The sequence below is a fragment of the Malania oleifera genome, chromosome 2 (assembly GCF_029873635.1).
Source record: "Malania oleifera isolate guangnan ecotype guangnan chromosome 2, ASM2987363v1, whole genome shotgun sequence".
Classification (NCBI taxonomy): Eukaryota; Viridiplantae; Streptophyta; class Magnoliopsida; order Santalales; family Ximeniaceae; genus Malania; species Malania oleifera.
Window position 1 is genome coordinate 135511752 of NC_080418.1, and position 23701 is coordinate 135535452.

At 35.9% G+C, this 23701-nt stretch overlaps 1 protein-coding gene across 1 annotated transcript; it reads right to left on the reverse strand.

The window, feature by feature from the left end:
• Window positions 1-1163: 1163 nt before the first annotated feature.
• On the reverse strand, window positions 1164-21444 carry LOC131148885 (hydroxymethylglutaryl-CoA lyase, mitochondrial). Its single transcript, XM_058098843.1, has 9 exons — window positions 21057-21444; window positions 16645-16834; window positions 16114-16321; window positions 15681-15860; window positions 12213-12293; window positions 11955-12118; window positions 4227-4363; window positions 2463-2578; window positions 1164-1718 (listed from the first exon to the last, which is right to left on the reverse strand). Exons 2-9 carry the CDS (start codon window positions 16806-16808, stop codon window positions 1479-1481), a joined length of 1290 nt encoding a protein of 429 aa, XP_057954826.1. The 5' UTR covers window positions 16809-16834; window positions 21057-21444; the 3' UTR covers window positions 1164-1478.
• Between the last annotated feature and the right edge of the window lie 2257 nt (window positions 21445-23701).

Consider the following 23701-nt stretch of genomic DNA (forward strand, 5'->3'; position numbering starts at 1 on the left):
GAACCCCCACATTTTTTACTTGAATATCCAAAGCACGAAGGACTGCAATATCCGTGCAAGAAGCAGGTGCTCATTTATTTAACTAGTCTAAAATGGATCTCAGCCAATATTTAATATCAAGCCACACAGTTCTCACCGAATCATGAATTGATTTCATCCTAACTCTACATCGACGAGTCCAGAGTCTCCAGATGATGAGACTAGGTATAAGACCTACCAAAATGCCTAACTGTGAGGCCCGTCTTACACAACTAAACCAGACATTAACTCTACCTTTCCAAGTACTCGTTGTCATACAACTAACACCCAACGCTATTGCTGCTTTTTTCCATACCTCCTGAGCAAAAGATCCGATGCAAAACACATGGTCTAGAGATTCAATCTTGGCATTTGAACAACAATCACATCAAGAGGCCATCTGGACACCTACTTCTTTAATATGCATATCAACCGAAAGACAAGCAAATCAAGACTTCCACATACAAATTGACACCCTTTTTGGCAACATAGGATGTCAAATCCATTTTACAACTGAGAATTCTTCTTTATGCTCCCCTATAATTTCCCAAGCACTTGCCGTAGGGAATTTCCCATCTGTTATAAGTTCCCAAATTACTGTATTTGAACCTTCCTTGCAAGAAATAGCAAAGTTTATTACTTCCTCAACCTGATCTTCGCCCAACAGATCCACTAATAAATCAACATTCCACCCATCTCTATCCCAACAATCTCGAGTTCAAAGTTTATGGTTACTAATTTCCTAAACCTTAGCACAAAGGGGGCCGGAGGCTAACCAACGATCAAACCAGAAAGAAGCCGACCCTTCTTTAATTCGAACACGGACATGCTCTAAAACTTCAGGAATCACACGAACAATCGATCTCCAAAATCTGGTTCCTTTTTCTAGTTTCATTTCTCTAAAATGGTGTTTCTTATACAAATATTTGACTTTAAAGAATTAAGTCCACAGATTATCCATAGTTAACAATCTCCACCCCTTTTACAAACTAAGCCATTGATAGTTATTTTAATAACTACAAATTCCATCATTAAAGATTTACTTGTAGAACCCAAGAGAATAGCGCTCAAGATTAGAAATTTCCCAAGACATGCACAAAGAAAAACCATGTGACCCCCATGTGTAAGAAGATAGAGCATCAATCTTTTGTAATCAAATATGATATATTTTTTCTTTTCTTTTTTTTCTTTTTCTAAATCAAGATTTGGATCATGTGACCCATGGCCATAATTACAAAGTCAATTTAGTACTATAATAATCTTTACTTCTAGGCTCTTCCTTTATTTTAACTCTTTATATATAATGCAGGGCAGCGCAGCCAAGAGAAGAAAAATGCCATACGTCAGAACCAAAGAGATTTCTGTTCCTCCTCTTCTACCTGCATTCTTTCTTTTCCCCATGTATAGAGCTTACAGGCTATAAGAATAATCCACACTCATTTTCTTTCATTGTAGAGGTATCAGCATTCAGCTGTGACACGGCTCAAGGCAACGGCAGTCTTGGAACCAGATGGGCGGCCCAGATGCTCGCTGATGAACTCCCCGGCCAGCATGAGCTTTTCCAGATCAACGTTTGTCTTCACACCGAGCCCATTGAGCATGTATAGAACATCTTCGGTGGCAACATTCCCTGAAGCTCCCTTGGCATATGGACACCCTCCCAGTCCCGCAATAGATGAATCAACTATGCTGATCCCCATCTGTCAAAATTAAATACACTAGTATTCAAGAAAAATGAACAATCAATCTAGAATCACAGAACATGGTTGGTGCCTCGAAGAGATCCACCATATGCGTAATAATACTGGTGGAGCCTTCCAAAAGTATCTTCTATGTCATTCTTGCAGTAGGACTTCTATAACTCATTTCGCTAGCAGAAGGATCGTGGTTTCTACTCAACACAAGAGTGACTGCATGATCTATGGGTCCTTCCAAGAAAACCAGATCACGAAGGAACCCAACATATATGTAGGAGACTGCTACATTACAGTTTTACAAAGTTTAGCTATTGTCATACCCGTTTTTAATATGCCCAAAACTTTTTCTCTAAGGTTCAGGGAAATTTAATTTAACAAATGATGGATGTTTTTCGTATAATAAAGTGGATAAGAAGCTACTACTAATGAAGTGTTGTAGGTATGTTTACTTTGTAGCACTTTGACAGCCTAACTCAAGAGTAGATTACCATCAGACCCATTTTTACCATGCCAAGAATGACCTTGCTTTTTTTCCTTTTGAGGGCAGATTTATATAATAAAGTAAGGGTATTTTTGGTATAATAAAAACTTGTATAATGCTTATTCCTCGTCTCTGTGTGTGTCTGTGTAAACCACTGAACTCTAGTTAAATGCGTTGTGCCAGGAGTACATAAGAGCTCAATCTTGTAATAAGCCAATCTGGCAAATTTTCAGTACTTTTCACAATTCCAAGAGTAGAAAGCTTACTTGCAGGGATACTAAAATGTTGGGAAGGGACTGCCCGTAAGTGTCATGAAAATGGACAGCAATATTCTCAACAGGAACAAAAGCCATTACAGCCTCCAGCATTGGAATAACAGCACCTGTGCCAAATAAAAGGAGGATGGGAAGAAACAAAGGTGAATATAATGGTAACTTTGACAAACCTGATAGAATCCAAGAAATTGACATCTAATTTTCTTTGGGCATGGACAAAAATAAATGGGATCATCACTATGACCACTACAAAAATCACAGTTTTTGTAGGCATGGCCAAAATAATCGAGCTAATCACTTCATGCTTCATATATATATATATATAGATAGATAGATAGATAGATAGATAATAAAAGAAGGTATATTAGACAGAGAGAGAAGTTACAATGAAAAGAAGTCCATCTCATAAAAATAAAATTAAATAAAATTAAAAATTAAAAATTATCTAAGGAACCCCCCTATTCAATCCTTTTCCTTCTAACTCACCAAACACTTCAAGTTAGCTAACTCCCTTTCACCCTTTTTAGCTCTGTTTTTACATCCATCAAAATGCACTTCACAAAACAAGCATAGTAATTCATCAAATAATAAATCTTTGTTTAATTTTATCAATGCCCTGGAAACACTTACACCATACTGCTAATTCCAAACAATTAACAAACATTTTCACAAACATATAGTAACTGCATTGGGATTTAGTAACTGCATTGAGACTCCTGCGATAGAAAAGGACCAGAGGAGAGAATAGATGCCTATGAATTAGCCAATGGCTGAATGGGAGAGAACTAGTACCTGACAAAAAAGGGGAGAAATGAAAAAGAAAAATAAAAGGCAAAAGAGGTTCTTAAAGAATCAAAATGAACTGGGCAACAATTTAGAGACAGCCACTTCAAGGTATTAGAAATTTAAAATTGCAGTTAGCAGAATGTGGTCCTGGGCATTACTGCATTTGGCAAGTCCTCTACTGTGGAGCTAACATGGAACCATGGAAAGGATCTCCACCATTGGATTGAAAGTTCTTCATGCCCTTTTAGTTGATCAAATTTGAGTTCGTCACCACCTCATCACAGGCTTAGACTGGTCAAAGGAAAATCTAAGTTTGAATAAAAACAATATGTTTTTTCCAAAGTGCCTTAAATATAAAAAATAATATTTAAAATATAAAAAACCAACTTCAACTGAATCTGCACTGATACACATATAGGAATAGGCCAGCACGCAGGGCATGAGATGAACTCTCAATCCACGGTGAGATCTTTATTTGCTCTCATGTGGGCCAATAGAAAAACTTGCTTCCAATACTTTGAATGAGAGAGAAAGATGAGAGGACTTGGATTTTATTGGTGACCAAATCAGAGTGCATAGCATAAATTGTGTGGTTAGAACAATTTTCATGTGTTTTAAAGCCCAAATTAGTTACAATGACTATAGACCTCACATGAAACATCAGCCTGGGCAATTAGGGCTCTGAATGGTATTGCACAAATCAAAGGTGCTCAATGAAAGAGACTCTGCAAATCATATGAAGCACGCAAAGGATGATACAAGTTGCAGAATCTTCCTTACTGTGTCTAAAAACATGCAACAAGAACCAGTAAAATATATCAGAGAGTTCACAGCAGCAATGCATTTTAGGAACAAAAAATCTCCACAATGAGAGCAAGTTCAAGTTGCAGAAACAAATTAACTAATGCTTGTCTTTTAATCCAAACAAATTTCACCCATTATTCCAAAAAAGGTATTTAAGAACATTACCTGGCGTAGCAATCCCAATTGTATCACCAAGAGAGATTTCAAAGCAACCCATTTCATAAAGTTCTTTTGCCACATATGCAACTTTTGAAGGAGGAATTGCGCCTTCCACAGGGCATCCAACAACACATGATACATACCTATCAAATTTAAATACCAATTCTCCATCTTAATGCCAGCTAAAAATAGCAGAGTACATCAATTGCTAAAGTTGAAAACTCACACATTGATTATGTGCAGATACTAAGTGTAAACTCACAACATATCTGAGAATTTGAACATATTCATGAAATCAATTTATAACTCATAGCCCAGTTTCCACCCATGGTATATTAATTAATGATGAGTAAGTCAAGATATTGAGCTTCTGTACCATGGAAACACGAAATATGTAGTTATGGAACCAACAAAGAAACTAGTAAAACATATACAAACATCCGAAAAGATTATTAGTTAATCACTAGGCCATCATCAACAGTGGGGCACATAGAATTTGCTAGAATGCATTCAAGAATATATGGTTTTGACCAAAAAAATTTAAAAAGGTGAAGCATTATTACATCTAAAGCAATGTATGAGCAGGCCAGTCACTTTCATCGTGTACTGATAGTGTTCAAACTTTTGATGCATTTCAAAAAAAAAATTATTTTCCTCAGCAAAATAGCAATAAAAATTTAAAACTACCTTCTAAATGGCTGACTCTTATGACTTCACCAGAAAATTCAGAAAAACAATTGGAAGTGATGAAGAACCTCCACAGCACACCACAGAGCATGGTGCAACAGTATGGAGAGTTAGTTAAACCTCAAGGCTAAGATCAAGCTTTAGATAAAATAAAACCCAGTGACTCAGTCTATAGAAACGCATATGGGAGTTACCATGCTCCAAAGGGATCTTGGACTGAGGAGGCACCCATCGTTGTGGACTCATCAGGTATAAAGGAGGTCACAACAACAGAGAATCTTGCTCCTCAAGACAATGGGGTGGCTTCAGAAGGGAACTCAAAAAGAGGAAAAACGGAGTAAAACAATTGGAGGAAGGATGCAACTGTCTAAGCATGAAGAAGTATTCAGACTACAAGTTTACCCTGGAAGATGAGTATCATCATATAAAAGACACAGATTAAAGACTAGAGGAAGAAGCGAGAGAGCTTGCAGTTGTTCTGGTTGATATTAAACCCGGATCTCAACTGCATTTGATGAAGGAGTTATGTTTGAGTGATTGTGACCTATCTGAAGCTGCGGCACCAGGATTGGGCTTGGAGTCAGATTTGGAAAGTGAAGATCTTCAAGAACAAGTGTCTGCCTGGGTGCTAAAATGTGAAGATAGTCAGCCGACTAGCAGGTGTATCTTTTGAAGGGTTGAACAGCAAGCTTATAGAAACTTTGAAGAAAAAAATGTGATTGGGAAAACAAGTAATATGGGCAGTAATGGGAAGCAGAGAGCTAAAAAGGCTTGAGTTCTCAATTAGTTAAATGGACTATAGTAGACCTTCTTAGGGGTGTATGGGCCAATGGAGAGACATGTTAGACAATTATTTTGGAGAGAGCAATTCGAATAAGACAAAAATAGGCAGCACAGTGGGCTTTAATGGAACTTACAAAAGAAGTGGGAATAGTTTTAAGATAGCTTGCTTGAGAGAAAATTACGTGGTGTTTGGTTCAAAAGTGGAATTGGAATAATAATCAGGAATTCAAAACCGAATGGCAGATCCCCCCCCCCCCCCCCCCCAAAAAAAAAGTATTGGGCTCAACAGACAATCAGAATTGAAAATTTACATTAGTAATTGGTATATATATAAAAAATAAGAATTGAATCAGCTTAATTTGCCAATAATGCCCTTGATGAATATAAAAATTATTCACGCTGAGTTTGAAAGCTTGGATTTGGGTGGATTTGGACAAATTTCAATACAATTTTGTACTACATCTTATCCAAATCCAATATAAATCCAAATCCAAGAGCTCTCCAAACATAGGGTTAATATAGTTATAACATTTTTATTTTTTATTATCTGATTACTAATTCCTATTAACATTAATACCATCATCATCATCACATACTTTATTATGTGCTGCATACTGCATTTTAATATATTTCTTATCATTATTATATTTCTTTTATTGCCTAAGAAGCACCGAAACTTCCAAAACCCTAAAGTGTTTAAAACATTTTATTGACTATCACATACTTTATTATGAGCTGAATATTGCATTTTATTATATTTCTTAACATCATTATATTTCTTTTATTGCCTAAGGAGCATCAAGACTTCCAAACCCTAAAGTGTCCAAAACAAATAAGACATCAATACTTCTCCAACACACCAGCACAAATATCTAATATGTGGCAGAAAATTAAAAAAAAATGAGGCTTATTTTCCGATGTATCTCGGACACAATCGGCCACTGTGGGGATACACTTGAGACACATTGAAATGTGTTTTTCAGCAATATAATTACTAAATATTTTTTTTGGGGGGGGTGGGTGGAGAAGAGGAGATGAAGTGGTGCTTCATATATTTAACTGCTCAATCTTCAACCCTTTTAGCGTTGGTCCAAAGTTTTGAGCCACACAGGAGACAGGTTGTTTGAGCTCACAGCAATTAACCTCCAACAAGTATCTCTCCCTCTTTTGTGTACCTATAAAACCTCAATCAAACTATGAATGCATAAAACCTCAATCTCCATGTTCTCATAACATCATTTGATCAAACTACAATGTGTAACATTAATTGCAAGAGCACAAGGTCACCATATGACTCTGTTCGTATCATCCTTGTATGTTTTGTTGATGTTAGTGCTTCTTCGGATATTACTAGATTATGAAATTACCAGTTATTAATATTATCTATTTTTTATATTTCAGTATTATGTACTTTGCTAAATATATACATATATATATAACAATATAATATAATATAAAAAAACATATTCTCGTATTACAGCTTGTGATTCAAGATAAATAATTATTATATTATATTGTTATTACATATATTACATAATTAAAAAACATTATTATTCTACCATTAGTACTGAATCTATTAAATTTCATTATTATATAGTTACATAAATGATTTAACAGATTTTTTTTTTACATTACACAATATACATTATAAAATATATATTAATACTGTATATAACATATTATTTTATAGTATGTATACATGTCTATGCTTGTGTGAATGTTAACGCATGTATGTGTACGTACATGCATGTACATGTGTGAGTGCGCATGTGAATACACTGCATATATATGGGTAAATATATGTACATATATGGATATATTATGCAAACAATATGTATACACACATGCATGTGTATGTCTATACACATGCATCCATGTGAGCATGGATAGATGAACATAGTGTTATGTATATATGTATTATGTATGTGTGTGAACATGAATGTAGGGCAAGGGGCAAATTTTTGTTTTTAGAATTTCCTATGATTCCAGCAGAATTGAACTTGTTTATGGATTAATATGCCAGAAACACAATGTAGGCTAAAACAGGGATCCGATCATGGGACAAAATGGAATCAGAAGGGGATGCCTGCAAATAATTGGAATTGACAATTCCGATTTTTCATTCCTAGAGCTGATTGCCGATTACCTAATGCCACCTTAATTTCTTCATGAGTACTTTTTATTTCTTTTCCTTTTCTGTAGGGGAAGGGGGTCCTTTACTTGGTCAAACTCCAAGAATCAGTCCCCCTTTCCAGAATCTACAGACAGATTTTTTTAGTGATTACAGACCAAGAAAAGTTATTTCTGGTGGCGACTCAAGATGCTTATACAGTCATACCGAGACCTATGCCAGAGCACCACCATATCCTTCTGAACGCAAATGAGCAAATTGGGTCCTATCCCCTTTAGTTTCAGATATGTGATTAAAAGTGGAAGAATTTGAGAAGAGAGAAGGGAATAGCTTCATTTGGAGGGTCATGCTGGCTACATAGTAGCAAACAAATGGAAATGCTGAAGCAGGAGATCAGAAGGGGTAACAAGGAGAGCTTTAGCAATGTTTCTGTGAAGGAATTAGTTATGGGGGGAGAAACTCGCTGGATGCAAAGGAAGGAGGATTCAATGGAAGAAAACAACAGAAGATTAGGTCACAAAAGAGAGCTGTCCATATGGAAGAAATCCATTGGTGCCAGAAATCTAGGGCTCTCTGGCTTAAAGGGGGTGATAAAACTACAAAATTCTTTCAGTCACAAATGCTCATAGAAGATTTAACTTTTTTGATAGGGTCAAGACGATAGGAAAGTCTCTAAAGACAAAAGAGTAATCAAGAATGCTATATGTAGCTTCTGCATGAAATTGTGTTTGCACGAAATTGTACTCCAAGAAGGTAGGAAGAAAGCCCTCATTAAGAGACCTTGAGTTTCCTATCATTAGTGAAGGAACAATCTAGATCTTTTAGCAAGCAGCAGGTTTTGAAAGCTCTTAAGGAGTGCAATAGAGATTAAATGCCATGTTCGGATGGCTTCACTTCAGCTCTTTGGCAATAAAATTGCACAGGTGCAAGGAATGATTTGATGACTTGAGGAATCGCACAGCTCAGGAGAATTTGCGGATAGTATGAACATTTTTGTTGCCCGATTCCTAAAAAAAAAAAAATAAGGCAATTAAGTGATTAACATCAAAGATTATCATCCAATCAGCCTTGTTGGAAGCATTTAGAAAAATCATCTCAAAATTGCTAGCAAGGCTAAGAAGGTGAAGGCACAGTGGCGATCTTTCGAAATGCTCTTCTTTGAAGGGAGTCAAGTTTGTGTTGACTCCCAAGTTAGAAGTGGAGGGCTGGCAAGCTTTATATGAAGTAGGCTTATGACCATCTAAGCTGGGATTTTATCCTTTTTATGTTGAAGACAATGGGTTTCAGTGAGACATGGTGCTCTTGGATTAAAAAATGCATCTCCACTCCAAGTATCTCTGTTCCCATCAATGGCAACTCAATGGGATTCTTCAAATCATCGAGAAATTTGCAGCAAGGAGGTCCATTATCTCCTCTGTTTTTCATCTTTGCCATGGAAGATCTTAACAACCGCTAACAAGGGCAGAGAGGAGAGGAATATGATTTGATAAGAAGTGCATATAAATTATGTTACTGTCCCATTTATATTGCTGACAATACTATAATTTTTTGTAGAGCAGTCATGGAATAAATTCTAACTTTGAGATGTGTTCTTTTGCTCTTTGAAAAAAAATTGGCCGTAAATGTGAGTTTAAGAGAGAGTGAGCTGATTTTGGTTGTGATGGGGTGTCTTTGGCAGAGATTTTTGGTGTTTAGGGTAGGAAACTTCCTTTGTCATACATCAAGTTGCCACGGGGATCAAAATTTAAGGAGGAAACCATGTGCGTCCTATCAAGAAGTTTGAAAGAAGCTTGCAGGTTGGAAGAGCAAGTACTTGTTAAAGGGAGGAAGGCTCGACCTCATAAGAGCACTTCGTTAAACCTACTCATCATTTTTTTTTAATAATAAAAAAATTCCATTGAATAAGATTAAATACAAATACAATCTGTCAAGGACTAGACATCCTCCCAAAATCGGATAGGACAGCTACAGAAGTGATGCCCTCTGTTTCAAAGATTGGAAAGTGAAATCCCCCAAAAAATTCAAAAAAGAGTGTGTCCAAAAAGAAGGAAGAAGATAACTCTGCCCACAGCAAAAGGAAAGATGTTGTTTGAATATTGAGAATTTTCGCGTTCCACTCTAGCCATAGGGTCCAAAGAATAGCATGCACCACAGTTCATAAAACCCTTCCTTTGCTACTTTTCCCAAAACTCCAGATTCTCATCCCAGGAAGCCATCCCACATTTTGAGGAACCAACCATGCATCATCAAAACAAGAAAACAGAGCATTCCAAAGTTGACTAGCCACTTGACAACATAGAAAAAGGTGCGCATTAGTCTCGTAAGATTCTCAGCACAACATACAAATATCTAGGCCTATGGCCTTATGGTCTTATCTGCAACAACTAACAAGTCATTTATATAAATCCTGGAAAGAATCAAGGTCCAGATAAAAGCCCGGATCTTAAAAGAAACCTTAGCCTTCCAATTGACATAAGTAAGATAACTAGGGGTTGATGCGTTCAATAAGTTCAGGAAGAAAGACTAAGAAGAAAAGAAACCTGAAGATTCCCCTTCCCAAACCCAAACATCTCCCCCCCATTTGGGGAACAAAGAACACCAAACACACTCAGCAAAGTAGTAAGCTCATCAATCTGTCTTTCATTGAGACATGTCTCCCTTTCCCATTCGTTGTTAGAAGCCTAAGAGGTTGGAAGGCCTTTAGAGAAGATTCCCATGGGGCAACGTGGGAGAGGGCTTCAAATGTGATCCAATACATTGGGACATAGCCAAAAAACCAATAAATCAAGGAAAGTTGGGGATCAAATATCACATTTCGTTCAACAAAATGCTCTTGTTGGAAAATGGAATTGATGCTTGATGAGAAGAAAGAGCAGCTATTAAGAAGTCATTGAATACAAGTATGGGCTAGATAGTGTTAGATTACCACGTACCTAAAAGCTTAAGCTATTAAGTTGTGGGCCAACAATGTATATGAAGCTTTAAACCCCCACGCATCCAACCCGACAGCAAGTGGAGAGATAAACACATGATAAATAAGAACCATGATAGAGAACACAATAATTTTTTAAATGCCATGCAAAAAACACGGGCAACAAGACTAGAACCCAGGACCTCCTGGTGATAGAAATTCAAGGGCAGAAGCATCAATAGGAGATATAAATGTCTAAAGCAGGGCAACCATGTTTGCCCAAATACCCCCAGCTGTTCCAACGAAGCAAAGAACAAGATACATCCAGCTTGTGCTTCCACAAATATGTTAAATCACTTCAAAGTCATCGATAGTGCTTCCAGAATTCTTAGGAAGGACGTTCCCAGTAGGAGGGGGCATGGTGGATGTGCTTATTCAAGTTGCTTTCTCTAAAGGTCAACATATCAGAGCAGCACTCCCACCAAAATCTTGTCTGAAGACCTCAACTCATATTAACTACAGCTTTTCCAAAGCCATTGTTTCCTGCTAGTCCTTAACACAAAGAACCACAATGTTTCTTTCTACGAAAACGCCAGACTATGTACCAGCAACTCGTAACAATTTGATGTCCTTATGTGGTCCAGTTGTCTTAGCTTCTCAGATTGTTCTGGTTCCTAATGTGCGTCATTTTCATTTAATCCTAATCTTACATATCAAAAAGATGAGAGAGAGAGAGAGAGAGAAGAGATTGGTACAGTAAGGGAAAAATGAGGCAAGTTATGAACAGCTAAAATTTTAGAAATAAAAACAGACATAAATCACAATTAAGGATTTAATGGCAGACAAAATGGGGCTCCTACAGGAAATTTTTCAAAATCACAGATTTTGGAAATGGAGAGAATTTTCCTGGAAAGGGAACATGCTTAAGGTAACAGTAATTCCTGCCAGTACTTTCATAAGGACAGGCTAATAATGCATTTAATATCAAATCACTCTAGTGGAAGACTGCAAATTTATCAATATGGCACAATTGTTTAAACTTAAGCTTATTCACTATCAGAAGACTTGCATTATGCTACTGCAAATGAATAAAATCTAGCTTGCAATTTGGTTTTAAAATGTCAAAAATTCCAAATTTCCACAGTTTCCTAGTACTCACATGGATACATGAGCATGTTACAAAATGCAAAATAGTGAGAAGAAACAGAAAAATAAAGCATACCCACGAACAGGGATTGAAAGCTTCTTAGCAGCCAGAGCAACAGAACGGTAACGCCTCAGACTCTCTTCAATGCCACAATTAATGTTTGACTTTGAGAAGGACTCAGAAGCAGATGCAAAGATCGCTACTTCCTTAGCACCAGCTGCAATAGCCGCTTCAAAGCCCTGACATGGTTAATATAACAAATTTGAGAACCCATCTCACAACAAAATGGCATTGTTTAAAAAAAATATGGCTCTTCCACTAAAGATTACCCACTTTTAAATTAGGTGTCAGGACTGGCAATCTAGCACCCTTTACATTTTGAACTGCTTCCATTACATCCTTTGCATCCGCTAACTGAAAAAAAGATAAAGAAGGGAATTAGCAAAGAGCTTTAACAGATTCCAACATTCAGAATATGATTAGTAAACATAAACATAAAAGTTTAAATTGTCAAATCATGGTTGTTAAGTACTGTTTGAATATTAGGGCTGACTAATAATAAGACACAATAGAGAAGTAGAAACTCATCAGAGAATCAAGTTCCCCCCTTCACTCCATCACTGGCCCCAAGAACACAATCAGAGACCACAATCACAAGCTCAGGGATAACATGTTCACAACGCACAAGTGCACATGTATAAACACATAACACGTGCTTTCGCACACATGCACGTACCTGCCTGCTCATGCATGTTTGTTCATGCAGACAACACATAGACACACAAACCCACACCCCCACGGATGCTTATGCATGCACATGCACACAGAATGTTAGAGAGAGAGAGAGCACTGAAAGAAGAACACAAGAAAAATATTCTAACCATGTAACTGAGAATCAATGCCTGCACTGAAATCTTAACCAATAATTAGAGTATAAAACTAAAACCAGTGCACAAGGCTCCCACGCCCTACCAAGGGTCCAAGGAAGGTGTGATGCATGCAGCCTACTATCTTCCAGAATTATGTTTCTACGAGTTTTCAAACAGGTCTTGAATTTTAACACCCGTGCTTTTCATAATATTCCGAAATTTTCATCTTTTTCTGTAATTTTCATTTTGAATAATTTCAAGGTTGTATTTTCTTTGGTAGTTTTAGGAATTATTATAGTCGAATTGAGTTTTCATAGATAACTACACTACATAAAACAAATTTGAGAATTTTCAACTTTTGTTGAGGTTTTATGGAGCCTATAACTAGGTGTCTCAGGGTAAAAGTGGGATTTTAGTTAAATGAGTAATTTAATAAAGCTTTTTTTTAATCTTCCTAGTTGATCTAGGGTTCAAAGATGAACTAGTGAATTCCAGAGATTTTACTCAAAACTTCAAGTTCATTCTATGTTATTCATCACATGCCACTATGTAAAATGGTATGATAAGCCTTAATGATCCAAGTTGGATGACTAGCACTAAGAACAACAGCAACATTGCCAACAATGGTGCTATATTTGTACGAAATCTGAAATCTAACAGCCCTTGAACTACTAGAGGGCGCACCTGTTAGCCTAATCATTTTCACTTTTCACGCAAATTTCTCTGAGCATAACAAAATAAAATCTTGATCCACAAGCTTTATGCCTAAATTGAATGAAGGAATTGCAATATAGCAATTAGCAACTGAACAAAAAATCCATTCTATGCAAAACTGCTGAAAGCCAATACTTAGCAAGCCTTGCGATAAGCCGATAACCAACAAAGACACAAAGACATCAACAAATACAAAAGGAGCCAAGGCAGCAATAGTTACAAAAGTAACAAGAAAATAACACTTTATTCATGATTACACACCCATAGTCTATCATTCATATGAAGAATTTGAAGAGAAAAGAAGTTAGATGCTACTGTTTATTTGAACACTAAAACGGAAGATGAGAAAATGAAAAAATGCTCTGTAACTCCAAAGATAATGATTCAGATGTTGAAGACAATCATGTGTGCAACTTGAATTTACTAAAATTTTGAGAAGATCAATTTAATTTTCACATTGTTAGTTTAATCAATTTAATTGATTGAAACCAATAGGAAGAACTTTTTTATTATACAATAGGAAAAGGGTAGACATCAGAAGAAAAACAAGCCGTCGAACAATCAAATAATCTTTTCTATGAGAAGTTGCAAGTTGTCAAGGATAAGTTTCTACGTATTGTTATATAAAAAGATACCCAGTGTTGACAAATTTGCTTGTCCTTGTCATTTATGACGTTTACATTTATGAATTTATGTTTTTCAGCTAGGCTTTATTGCATTACTTCTAGTGGTTTACAGTTTGTAGGATTCCAATCATCAAAACTGAATCCTTGAAGGTTTCTATATGATAGCGTCCATTTTAGAAGGTTATGAATTGTTTCTTGGGTATCATGGAGTCGCTGGATTTATAAAATTATCTTTATTTTTTCATACAAAACAATAACAAACCTAGCCTTAAGTCCCATTAGATGGGGTCAGCTACATGAATCCTTATCAGCCAATTTACACAATCATGGGCAGTTCCTTCCAACAATTACTCACTATCTCATTCCAAGTTATTTTAGGTATCTATTAGTAACTAGCTCACGCCTCCTCACTGCTGCACTATTTGGGCCTAAATGCCCTAAACCATTTGAGCTGCCCCTCTCTTATCTTATCTTCAAGTGTTATGCCTAACTTACTGTGAATATGTCAATTCCTTATTTTATATGTTAGCATTATAGCACTCATCCACCTTAGCATTCTCATTTTGGCAATGCAAACTTAACTTTGTGGATATATTGTTTGTTAGTTGCCCAACATTCTGATTTGTACAAGACCGCTGTTCTTATAGTCGTCCCATAAAACTCTCCTTCCGAGTCCTTCATTTCTAACCTTAGTCTTTGTTCAATTACACTTTCCTGCAGTATCATTGCATGACTTTATTTTCTCATCAGATAGGATATTATATGTTTCTCAACTCAACAAATATTCAGTATAATAAGGTTCAGTTTAATACATTATGTTAGAAAAGTTTCTTTCCAAAAAAATTCTAGGGGAAGGTAGTGGCAAGTCCATCAACCAAACTTAGAGGGTCATTTCCAAGACAACTATTGAAGTCATCAAAGTTTTTTTTTTTTTTCTGTCTATATGCAAGAATGCCCTTCATTTTCAGCTCCAAGGTACTGAATTTCCAATACTATGTATCAAATCTCTGCATATCAGAAATAATATTTATGCATCATTCTATTAAACTCTTGATTGTACGTGCATCATTATTTTAAACTCTTGATTGTATAGAAAAGGTTACTCCAAATCTCTATTCTATACTGTTCATAAATTACAACGTGAATTTAGAACAGGTCCCTTAAGAAAACTTCATAAAGTTATTGGACTGATTCTTATGCTCATAAACTCTTGATGGGACAGCATGACATTCTTTACCATATAGATCCCACAAGCATAGAACTACCATCAAGAATTTGAATATTGAAACAAAACAAAAGTGACTGAACAGATTTAGAAGCAAAAAAGTTTTTAGAAAAATAAAAAAAATAAAAAGCATAGTAAGAGAGTGGAGCTTGATCCCAAAAACCTGACTGATATTTCAGCCATCCAGGTTACATGGGATTTACAACTTAATTAGAGAATAGCATGCAAAACTGACACAAGGTTAGAATATTTGTGCGCAAAAGATTCCCAACCACGGCATATATGAAGCTCAAGCACAAGTAGACATCAGACTTTACAACAGATGGACCATGTAGAAGGTCATCTAGAAGTGATATGGTTGAATTACCTGAGGAACCCATTTTGGAGAGACAAAACTTGTAGCCTCAACAACAAGCAATCCAGAATGTACTAGTCTATGAATCAATTCAACCTTTACAGCAGTGGGTACTATATTCTTCTCATTCTGTAATCCATCCCTTGGACCAACTTCCACTATCTTCACAAACTTTGGTATACCTCTTAAAAACTGCATTACCCAAATAAAAAAATTATCAGAGAAAAAAATTAACAAAAAGAAAACAAAGCAAAAGTTATTACTGTGAGAAGAAGTTGGGATGCACACAGAATGCCTAACTTAATAGAAGATTCTTCAAAACCATGGTCAGCTCAAAACAAATATACGAAAGAATTTTGTCAATTAAACAAGATGACATAATAACAGTCCTACAGCTTGAAGACAAATGAAAAATATAGTAATTTAACATTCATTATCGAATCACCTTGTTGGTAATGCTTCTTATGTTTCTATCATTGCACGGGGAGCTATAGTGATGATCTGGCAAGTACTGACACTCACTAGCACTTCCATACACACTGTGATTCCTGCCTAAGCTAAGAATCCTTTGATTGAAGGAGTTACTATGGGGCTCGTCTTTTCTTTGTCTTCTCCATGTGAATCGCTCTCTTTTATGATTTTCATAATCTTCACTGCAGAAAAAAATTCACAATACCATTAAGGATACTCCACTGTGATATGAACATATGTGCAGCTATAATATCATTCAATCACACAAGATTACACAATCAAAAAAGAAAATATAAAGTGAAACATAATATAAAGACTGAACATCATCCCACTGGTGTGTGTCTAAAATTATATTGATAAAGTGCATAAGCTAAACAACATTTTGTTTATGTGTGTCTACAATTATATTGATGAAGTGACTTAGGAAAACAAGAAAGAAACAAGGGAATCAGGTTGGGGGGTGATCAGCAAGAGGACAGAAACTTAAAACAAGAGCCACACTTACTCGCAGTTGTTGGATGACCTGCAATTCCTCCCTTCAATCCAACAGCTTCCCATTCCCATGTCCTCCATGCTGGGACTGCAAGCACTAGAGGAGAACCTCTGCCTGTCAATAGTGCTCAAGCTTGGCAACTTGTCAAGACCAAGTGGCTCCTCCAAACTTGACATTGTTCCAGTTGACAAAACCAGAAAAACTGGAATAGAAGCACAGAAATTAGTGCACCATGAAAGCTCATGCAAGGCCCTTTTTGTCAGTTTTAGATTCACAGCAATGCATAAGAATTCAACACATCACAAGCTAAGCCAATTTAAATGTTTTCAAATATTCAAGCACCTGATTATAATATTAGAAAATTTGTTTCATAAGCTTATCTCTAAGCAAGCATCTAAATATCAGAGTTATGAAAAGTTCAATGACCTAACAAACCATATTCAATCATATTATAGAATGTGTTTGTGCTAATATTTCAATTCAATTTATTGACCAAGAGAAGTAAAAATGTACATAAATTTAAGCTTAAAAGAGTTAAGGTTCTGTTGAGAAGGTGGAATGGAGAGGTTTTTGGAGACAATAGGAATAAGAAAAAATAGTATTTTGCAGGATTTTGACTTGTTGGATAGCAAAGAGGAGGAAGGGATGCCTTCAGTGGTTGCAGAGGTTAAGAGGGTGGATTAAATTAAAGCATTAGAGGGGGTTATTTTTATACAAAGTGAAGAGTTGGAGACAAAAGACTAGGCAGAAGTGGGTAAGGGAGGGTGATTGTACTTCTAAATTCTTTCATAGCTTGACTAATTGTAAAAGGAGGAGTGTTATTTGGGAGTTGAAGGTCAGGGAGGGAGAGGTTATTTCTAATCCTAATTTAATAGCTAGTGAGCTTATATATTTTTTTGCAGATCTTTTTTCTTAGGGTGAAGATAAACCAATGATTGAGGGTTTGGAGTGGAATACCATTTCTTTGGATCAGCAGTCTTGGTTGTGGAGACCTTTTGAGGAAAGTGAGGCTAGGCATTTTGTGTTTGACATGGATAGGGATAAGGCTACAGATGTGGATGGCTTCAATATGGCTTTCTTCCAAGATTGTTGGGATATGGTTAGAGTGGATTTAGTAAACATGTTAAGGAGTTCTTTAGTGGTGTTTAAGAAAGAGTACTAATTCTACTTTAATCACTTTGGTGCTTAGGAAGAGTAAATCTTTTCATGTTGCTGATTTCAGCCTATTAGTCTGGTTACTAGTATGTATAAGATTATTGCTAAGGTGCTAACCAATAGGTTGAGTTTAGCCAGAGGAAGTACAATCTCTCAAGCTCAGGGTGCTTTTGTGGGGGTAGGCATATTATGTCATTGTGATGCTCTGTTAGTGACTAATGAGGTTGCAGACTATGCTGTAACCCACAGTCCCTTAAGTAACCATCACCCTCGCCCACATTATTAACCACTGTATTCAACATGAAGATTCCTAGACAACTCCACAACACAAGCACTGCAATCTTCCAATTGCTTGAATCGAATGCCTTATCCAGAACATTAGTAATACCTGGTCTATCAGCCTTGACACATAACTTAGAGTCAAGATCGCACATCAGGCTTGTACTAGGGAGACCTTAGCCATACAAGGATAGAGTAAGTTCAACGAGGCACCTTTTAGGGGACAAACCATGGTCCATGAGGCCATGCCAAAGTTGAGACAAGACTATTACATATGGTGTCAGAGTCACCCTAGGGCATTTCCATGTGGGTGGATTCTACATGGAGGTGTCGACCACAACCACATTGATGAGAGCGTCATGAATCAAGTAGGAAAGCCTCTAAGGATCCCACATCAAATGTGTAGTAGGGAGATTCAATCCATATAAGAATGGAGTAGGCTTCATCCTCGTGAGGCGCCTTTATAAGGCAAAACCATGAAACCCAATGGGCCAAAGTGGATAATACCTCACCATAACCCAATATTTGTAGGCCCAACGGTTTTCTTTATTCTTGTTATCCAATAACCTTAGTATAAAAGGACATGAAGGCCCACTATACTTTGTCCTAACGGACACCATCTTCTTCTTCAACATTTTACTTGCTTAAAACCTCAAACTGCATAAACTATCGCCACAACTTTCTCTCTTCAGTGACAGTAAGCTTCTTCTGCCAACCTCCCTTACCAATAGGAACCTTCATTATTCCCCACATCTTGCACACCTCCATCCATGAATAGACAACTTCAAAGAAAGTCCTCCCTTTATCACCACACAACACACCAAAGTGCTTCTCCATCTAGTACTTTAATTGTATGTAATACATCTTCTTCAATTTCTCCTCCAACTTGCATAATAGATCCAAGGTACTCAAATCTGCTCGTGCGAAGAATTTTTTTTACCATCAAGTTTAATATTTTCCCCAGCATTCCTCCTAAAATGGCTAAAATTTACTTCTTTTGCACCTTCTCTTACTTCAAATTCTCTTAAAACCTCCAAATTTTAAACCTTTTCTCCTTACTTTCAACTAGGGTTCCACTCTACCTCTAGTTTCATAAATCAAGATAATTTCATCTTCAAACAACATACCATGCAACCTCAATACCTTAACCTTTCTATAATTAAAGCAAACAAGACAATGACTCAAAGCAAACATGTAGTCCTAACACTAGTCATTGCCCTAGTATATACATCCTCAATATATACGTTTTCCTCCCTTTTCTCTAGAACCCACCAAAAAACTTCCCTAAGTACCCTAGGATTTCAATAGGTGAATAAAAATCATGTATAAATCATAATCTTTTTTTCTAAAATTTTGTATAGTTTTCTTAATGGATATATAAGATGATCACCCCGGCATAAAAGTAAAGAACAAAACAAATTTTCTAGAACTCTCATTTCTAAGCTTAGTTTTTGCTCAATTACCCTTTCCCAAATTTTTATTGTATGAATCATAAGTTTAACTGCACATTATTTATTGGGCAAAAGACATTGACCTCCCCTGAGATTTGGTAAAGAGACAATGACCTCCCTTGAGGTTTCAAAAATTCCAAGGACCTCCCCTAAGGTTTCAAAATCCCAGGGACATCCCCCTGAGGTTTCAAAAAAAGACACAAACCTCCACTTGTATTTTGCAAAAAGAAAAGTATTTTGAGGGAAAGTTTGTGTCTTTTTGACAAACCTCAGGGAAGGTCTGTGGCATTTTAAAAATCTCAGGGGAGGTTTGTAAAAATCTTTTTGCCAAACCTTAGGAGACTGAGTGTCTTTTGCCCTTATTTATTATACCTTGGAAACAAAAAATATTCAAGTACAGAATACAACAAAAAACTAGACTAGAAACAATTACTGAATTGCAATATTTTAATAATATTGTAGAGCTAAATGCACTTTCCACCGCTGAATTTTAAAATTTTTTATTTTGGCCGCTGCAATTTTTATTTTTTTTTAATGTGATCACCATACAGTCTGAATCACTGCATTTTCAGTCCAGTACTTGCACAGCTTCATGCTGCATTGCAACAATTTAGAATGTAGAGTGACTACATTAGAAAAGCAAACATTTACACCAAAGCAGAAATTTTCAAAAAGTTTGGCAACCAAAAGTGCATTTAACTCAAATATCCAATTCTAACATAAAGCATCCACACGAGTGGCCATGCCTGGCACCAAATCACATCTAAATTATCAGAGGCCTTTTGGTTTTCACTTACATTTGAGCAGATATTAGCCTTGATTGTATGGCACCAAATGTCCAACTTATAGACAAATAGAGAAAGTATATACAAAAATTAAGGCTGTCTGCTCAATGCAAATGAGTACAAAAAAGCGCTCCAATCATTTAGGTACAAAATGGTAAGCATTTAAACACGCTTTTCTTGTCTTGGTTTAATGAAGAAAAACAATGTAATTTTTGCTCTCAGAATCAAGAGAAGTACTCTGAGATTACTGACCAAGCAATGCCTCAGCTAAGACCCAATAGCATCTGACCAAAAATCATACGGTTCCAATAACAAGAGAATAGCTCACTAACAACAAATACAAAAATCAAACACCAGTTCAACCGTCCGCCATTTATACTACTGCAAATTTCAAATCTTCACAAACAAACAAAATCCTGTGCTTGGTTGCCAAGAAAACCTAGGAAAAGAAAAGGAAATTACGAACTGTGGATATCCTAAAATGTTCCTCCCGCTTCTACCCAGTGAGACAAAAGACTCCACTCAACTCAGACCAAGCACAAGTCCCCAGTTCCATCGAGCAGACCCATCTTTCTCAAAAAGCCAAACAACACCAAAACTTTTTAAAAATAAAGAAAATAAAATAAAAATTAAAAATAAATAAATAAAAGTCCGCTTCCCTTTCTTCACCTACGTTTACTCGGCAACACAACAGAGGCACAATGCACAACACAAAGAACAAATTCCGATTCATCGGAAGCAAACGAAAACGGACCTGAGGCCAAGAAACGCCGGAAAATAGACCGGGGTCGCGGGTAAGAAGGATAAAGAAGAATCAGAGAGGAAAAAAGGGAGGAAACCCTAGAATCGAGGAGCCGCTATTTTGCCGGGATACCGTGTATTTTGGGTTTCAGTAGTTTGCGTGTGGTGGTGATGATGGTGGGGGCTAGACGTCGTAGACGAGTAGGAAGAGAAGAAGAAGAAGGTCAGAAGGAAAACGTGATGGAGTTGTTCTTCACGAGTTCCATTTGGTAGATGACCCCTCCTCTCCTCTGCTTTCGCCCTTTTCACATAGCACAAAGAGGGAGAGGGAGAGGGAGAGGGAGAGGGAGAGAGAGAGCGGTGGTAGGTAGTTTTCTGTTAGGAGTTGGGTCCTTGTCTTCTTCTGTAATTTCATTATTCATTTATTTAGTTTAGGAATCTTGATTTGTTGCAGTCCGACGCCGAACTTATTTTGATTTCCCTTTAAAATCTCAAGTTTGATTCCGAATCAAGTTTCCTTTTTTTTTTTTTAACATTTAAATTCAAAATAATTATAATTTTTTCAAATGAAAAGTTTAAATTCCTAATTTTCATATCTATCTTCAAGAATTGTATTTCATTATTTATTTTTTTAGGAAGAATTTTGTTAGCATTTATTTTTTTAAATATATTAAATAGAAATTTAACTTACCTTTTATTTTTATTACTTAATTTTCATTACAAGTAAAACAACATGGCATGATTCATTATTCCATGAAGAAAAAAAAAATGAAGAAACGTGATAATCTTTTTAAAACTTCAAAAGCATTTCTTTTAGTTTATATTTTAAATAAAGTTTTGACTCTCATTTTCAAGTCTTTCTTTTTTTTTCTTTTTTTCAAAAGTTCATAGGTTTCAATTTTGTATGCAACCAAGTCAAATTACCATATTAAATTTGCATTAATTCTTTACACAGTGAAATTTTATTTGTGTTTGTTTAATATTTTTGGATTATTTTAGTAGTTATTTCTGCCCTTTTTCAAATTGCTTTAGAGTGAAAAAATATTTTTCACCTTTACATTGGTTATTTTTTGTCATTTGCTCAATATTTCTTATTAGTTTGTTTGTTATTAAAAAATTGAGATATCCATTAGTAGGTAAAAAGTTAAATGTGATATAAAATTTGAGATAAAAGAAGTTCTTTTTTTTTGAAATTTGATAAAAGGATAAGAGAACCTCTAGTAAGGTTTCAAAAATTTAAAAGTAAATGACACTTACATCCCCTAAGATTTGAGAAAAAGACACTTACCTCCCTTGAGATTTTAAAAAGTTTAAATCTCTCTCCTAAGGTTTTCAAAAATATTACAAACCTCTCTTAAGCTTAGGAAAAAAAAACACAACCATCCCTAAAAGAATTCATCTTTTTACAAAATACAATAGAAGATGTGTCTTTTTGACAAATTTTATAGAACATCCCTGAAATTTTTAAAATCCCATGAGAGAGGTATGTGTTTTTTCGTCAAATCTTAGGAAGGTGAATATCTTTTACCCAAAATTTAATTAATCTTTCTTAAAATTTTAAAAATGTCACAAATGGTATGTAAAATTTGTCAAAAAATACAAATTTTCTTTCAAAAACTTATTATTGTACTAAATGCAAGAGGAGATTAGTATTTTTTTTTTGGACAAAACTTAAGGAAGGTTACTGTAATTTTTAAAATTTAAGAGAAAGTAACAATTTTACTAAACTAGGGAGAGGCCAGTGTATTTTGTCATAATATTTTTAATATTTATTTTTTAAAAAAATCCAAACCTTCGGGAGTAAGTTTCTTTTCCTAATAAATTGGGAATAAAAAATAAAATAGATGGACAAAATTAAATTGCAAATTCAATAGCGGTGCCCAAGAAGGTTGGTTTACCGAAACATTAAATGCGGCCGTCATTCCTCGCTCCTCCAATCATTTTCAATGCCCCGGCCGCCTGGCGGGTTGGAAAGGAAATATCAACTTGTGTTTTTTTCTGAGGGGAGGAGGAAAAAAGGGAATTTGAATAGGCGGCGGACCATTCACACTGGGCTGGTGGCCGACAGCTGTGCAAAGAAAGGATAGAATGACAGGACTGTCTCGTGATGAATTCTACCGGCCATTCACCCCGCCTCAATATACGCCAACCCCCATTTGATTGGACAGCTCGGGGAACCATCAAACTCACGGATCTCTCGCTGCCACGTGGCGCGAAAGGGTGCGCAGATTCATGGGCGACGAGTTTGAGCCTCTCCTTTGGTTTCCAGAAGCATCTGCAGTGGTCGTCCGCGTTTGGGTTGACTCCATTCTAATTCTATTCCCCAACTTAATCAAATTTAATTGAGTTTCTTATAATTTTACTAATTTTATATTATATAAATGCTATATATTTTTTATAATATATTATTTTATAAGTAAATCAAACTTAAAGGAGTCAATCTCAAGACTTAATATTTTATAACCAAATAAAAGTTCAAGTTTAACTATTTCGATTATGAACAAGTTTGAAACGAGTTATAAGATCAAAATTTTTTATTCTGTTGAGTTTGAATGTCTTACTATATTGATTCGTTTTGATTTAAAGACACTCCAACACTTGTTTGTTCTTCCCACTTATATTTCTTTTGAATAAAAAATATTTAAAAAAAATAAAAGA

Bases quoted from the DNA above. Each gene is read 5' to 3' on its own strand.
- LOC131148885 (XM_058098843.1), bottom strand. From the start codon at position 16,808: ATGTCAAGTTTGGAGGAGCCACTTGGTCTTGACAAGTTGCCAAGCTTG. The intron at 12,119-12,212 runs GTGGGTAATCTT...TAACCATGTCAG, and splicing joins TCCTGACACCTAATTTAAAA to GGCTTTGAAGCGGCTATTGC. The intron at 1,719-2,462 runs GTAAGCTTTCTA...TAATTTTGACAG, and splicing joins ACATTTTAGTATCCCTGCAA to ATGGGGATCAGCATAGTTGA.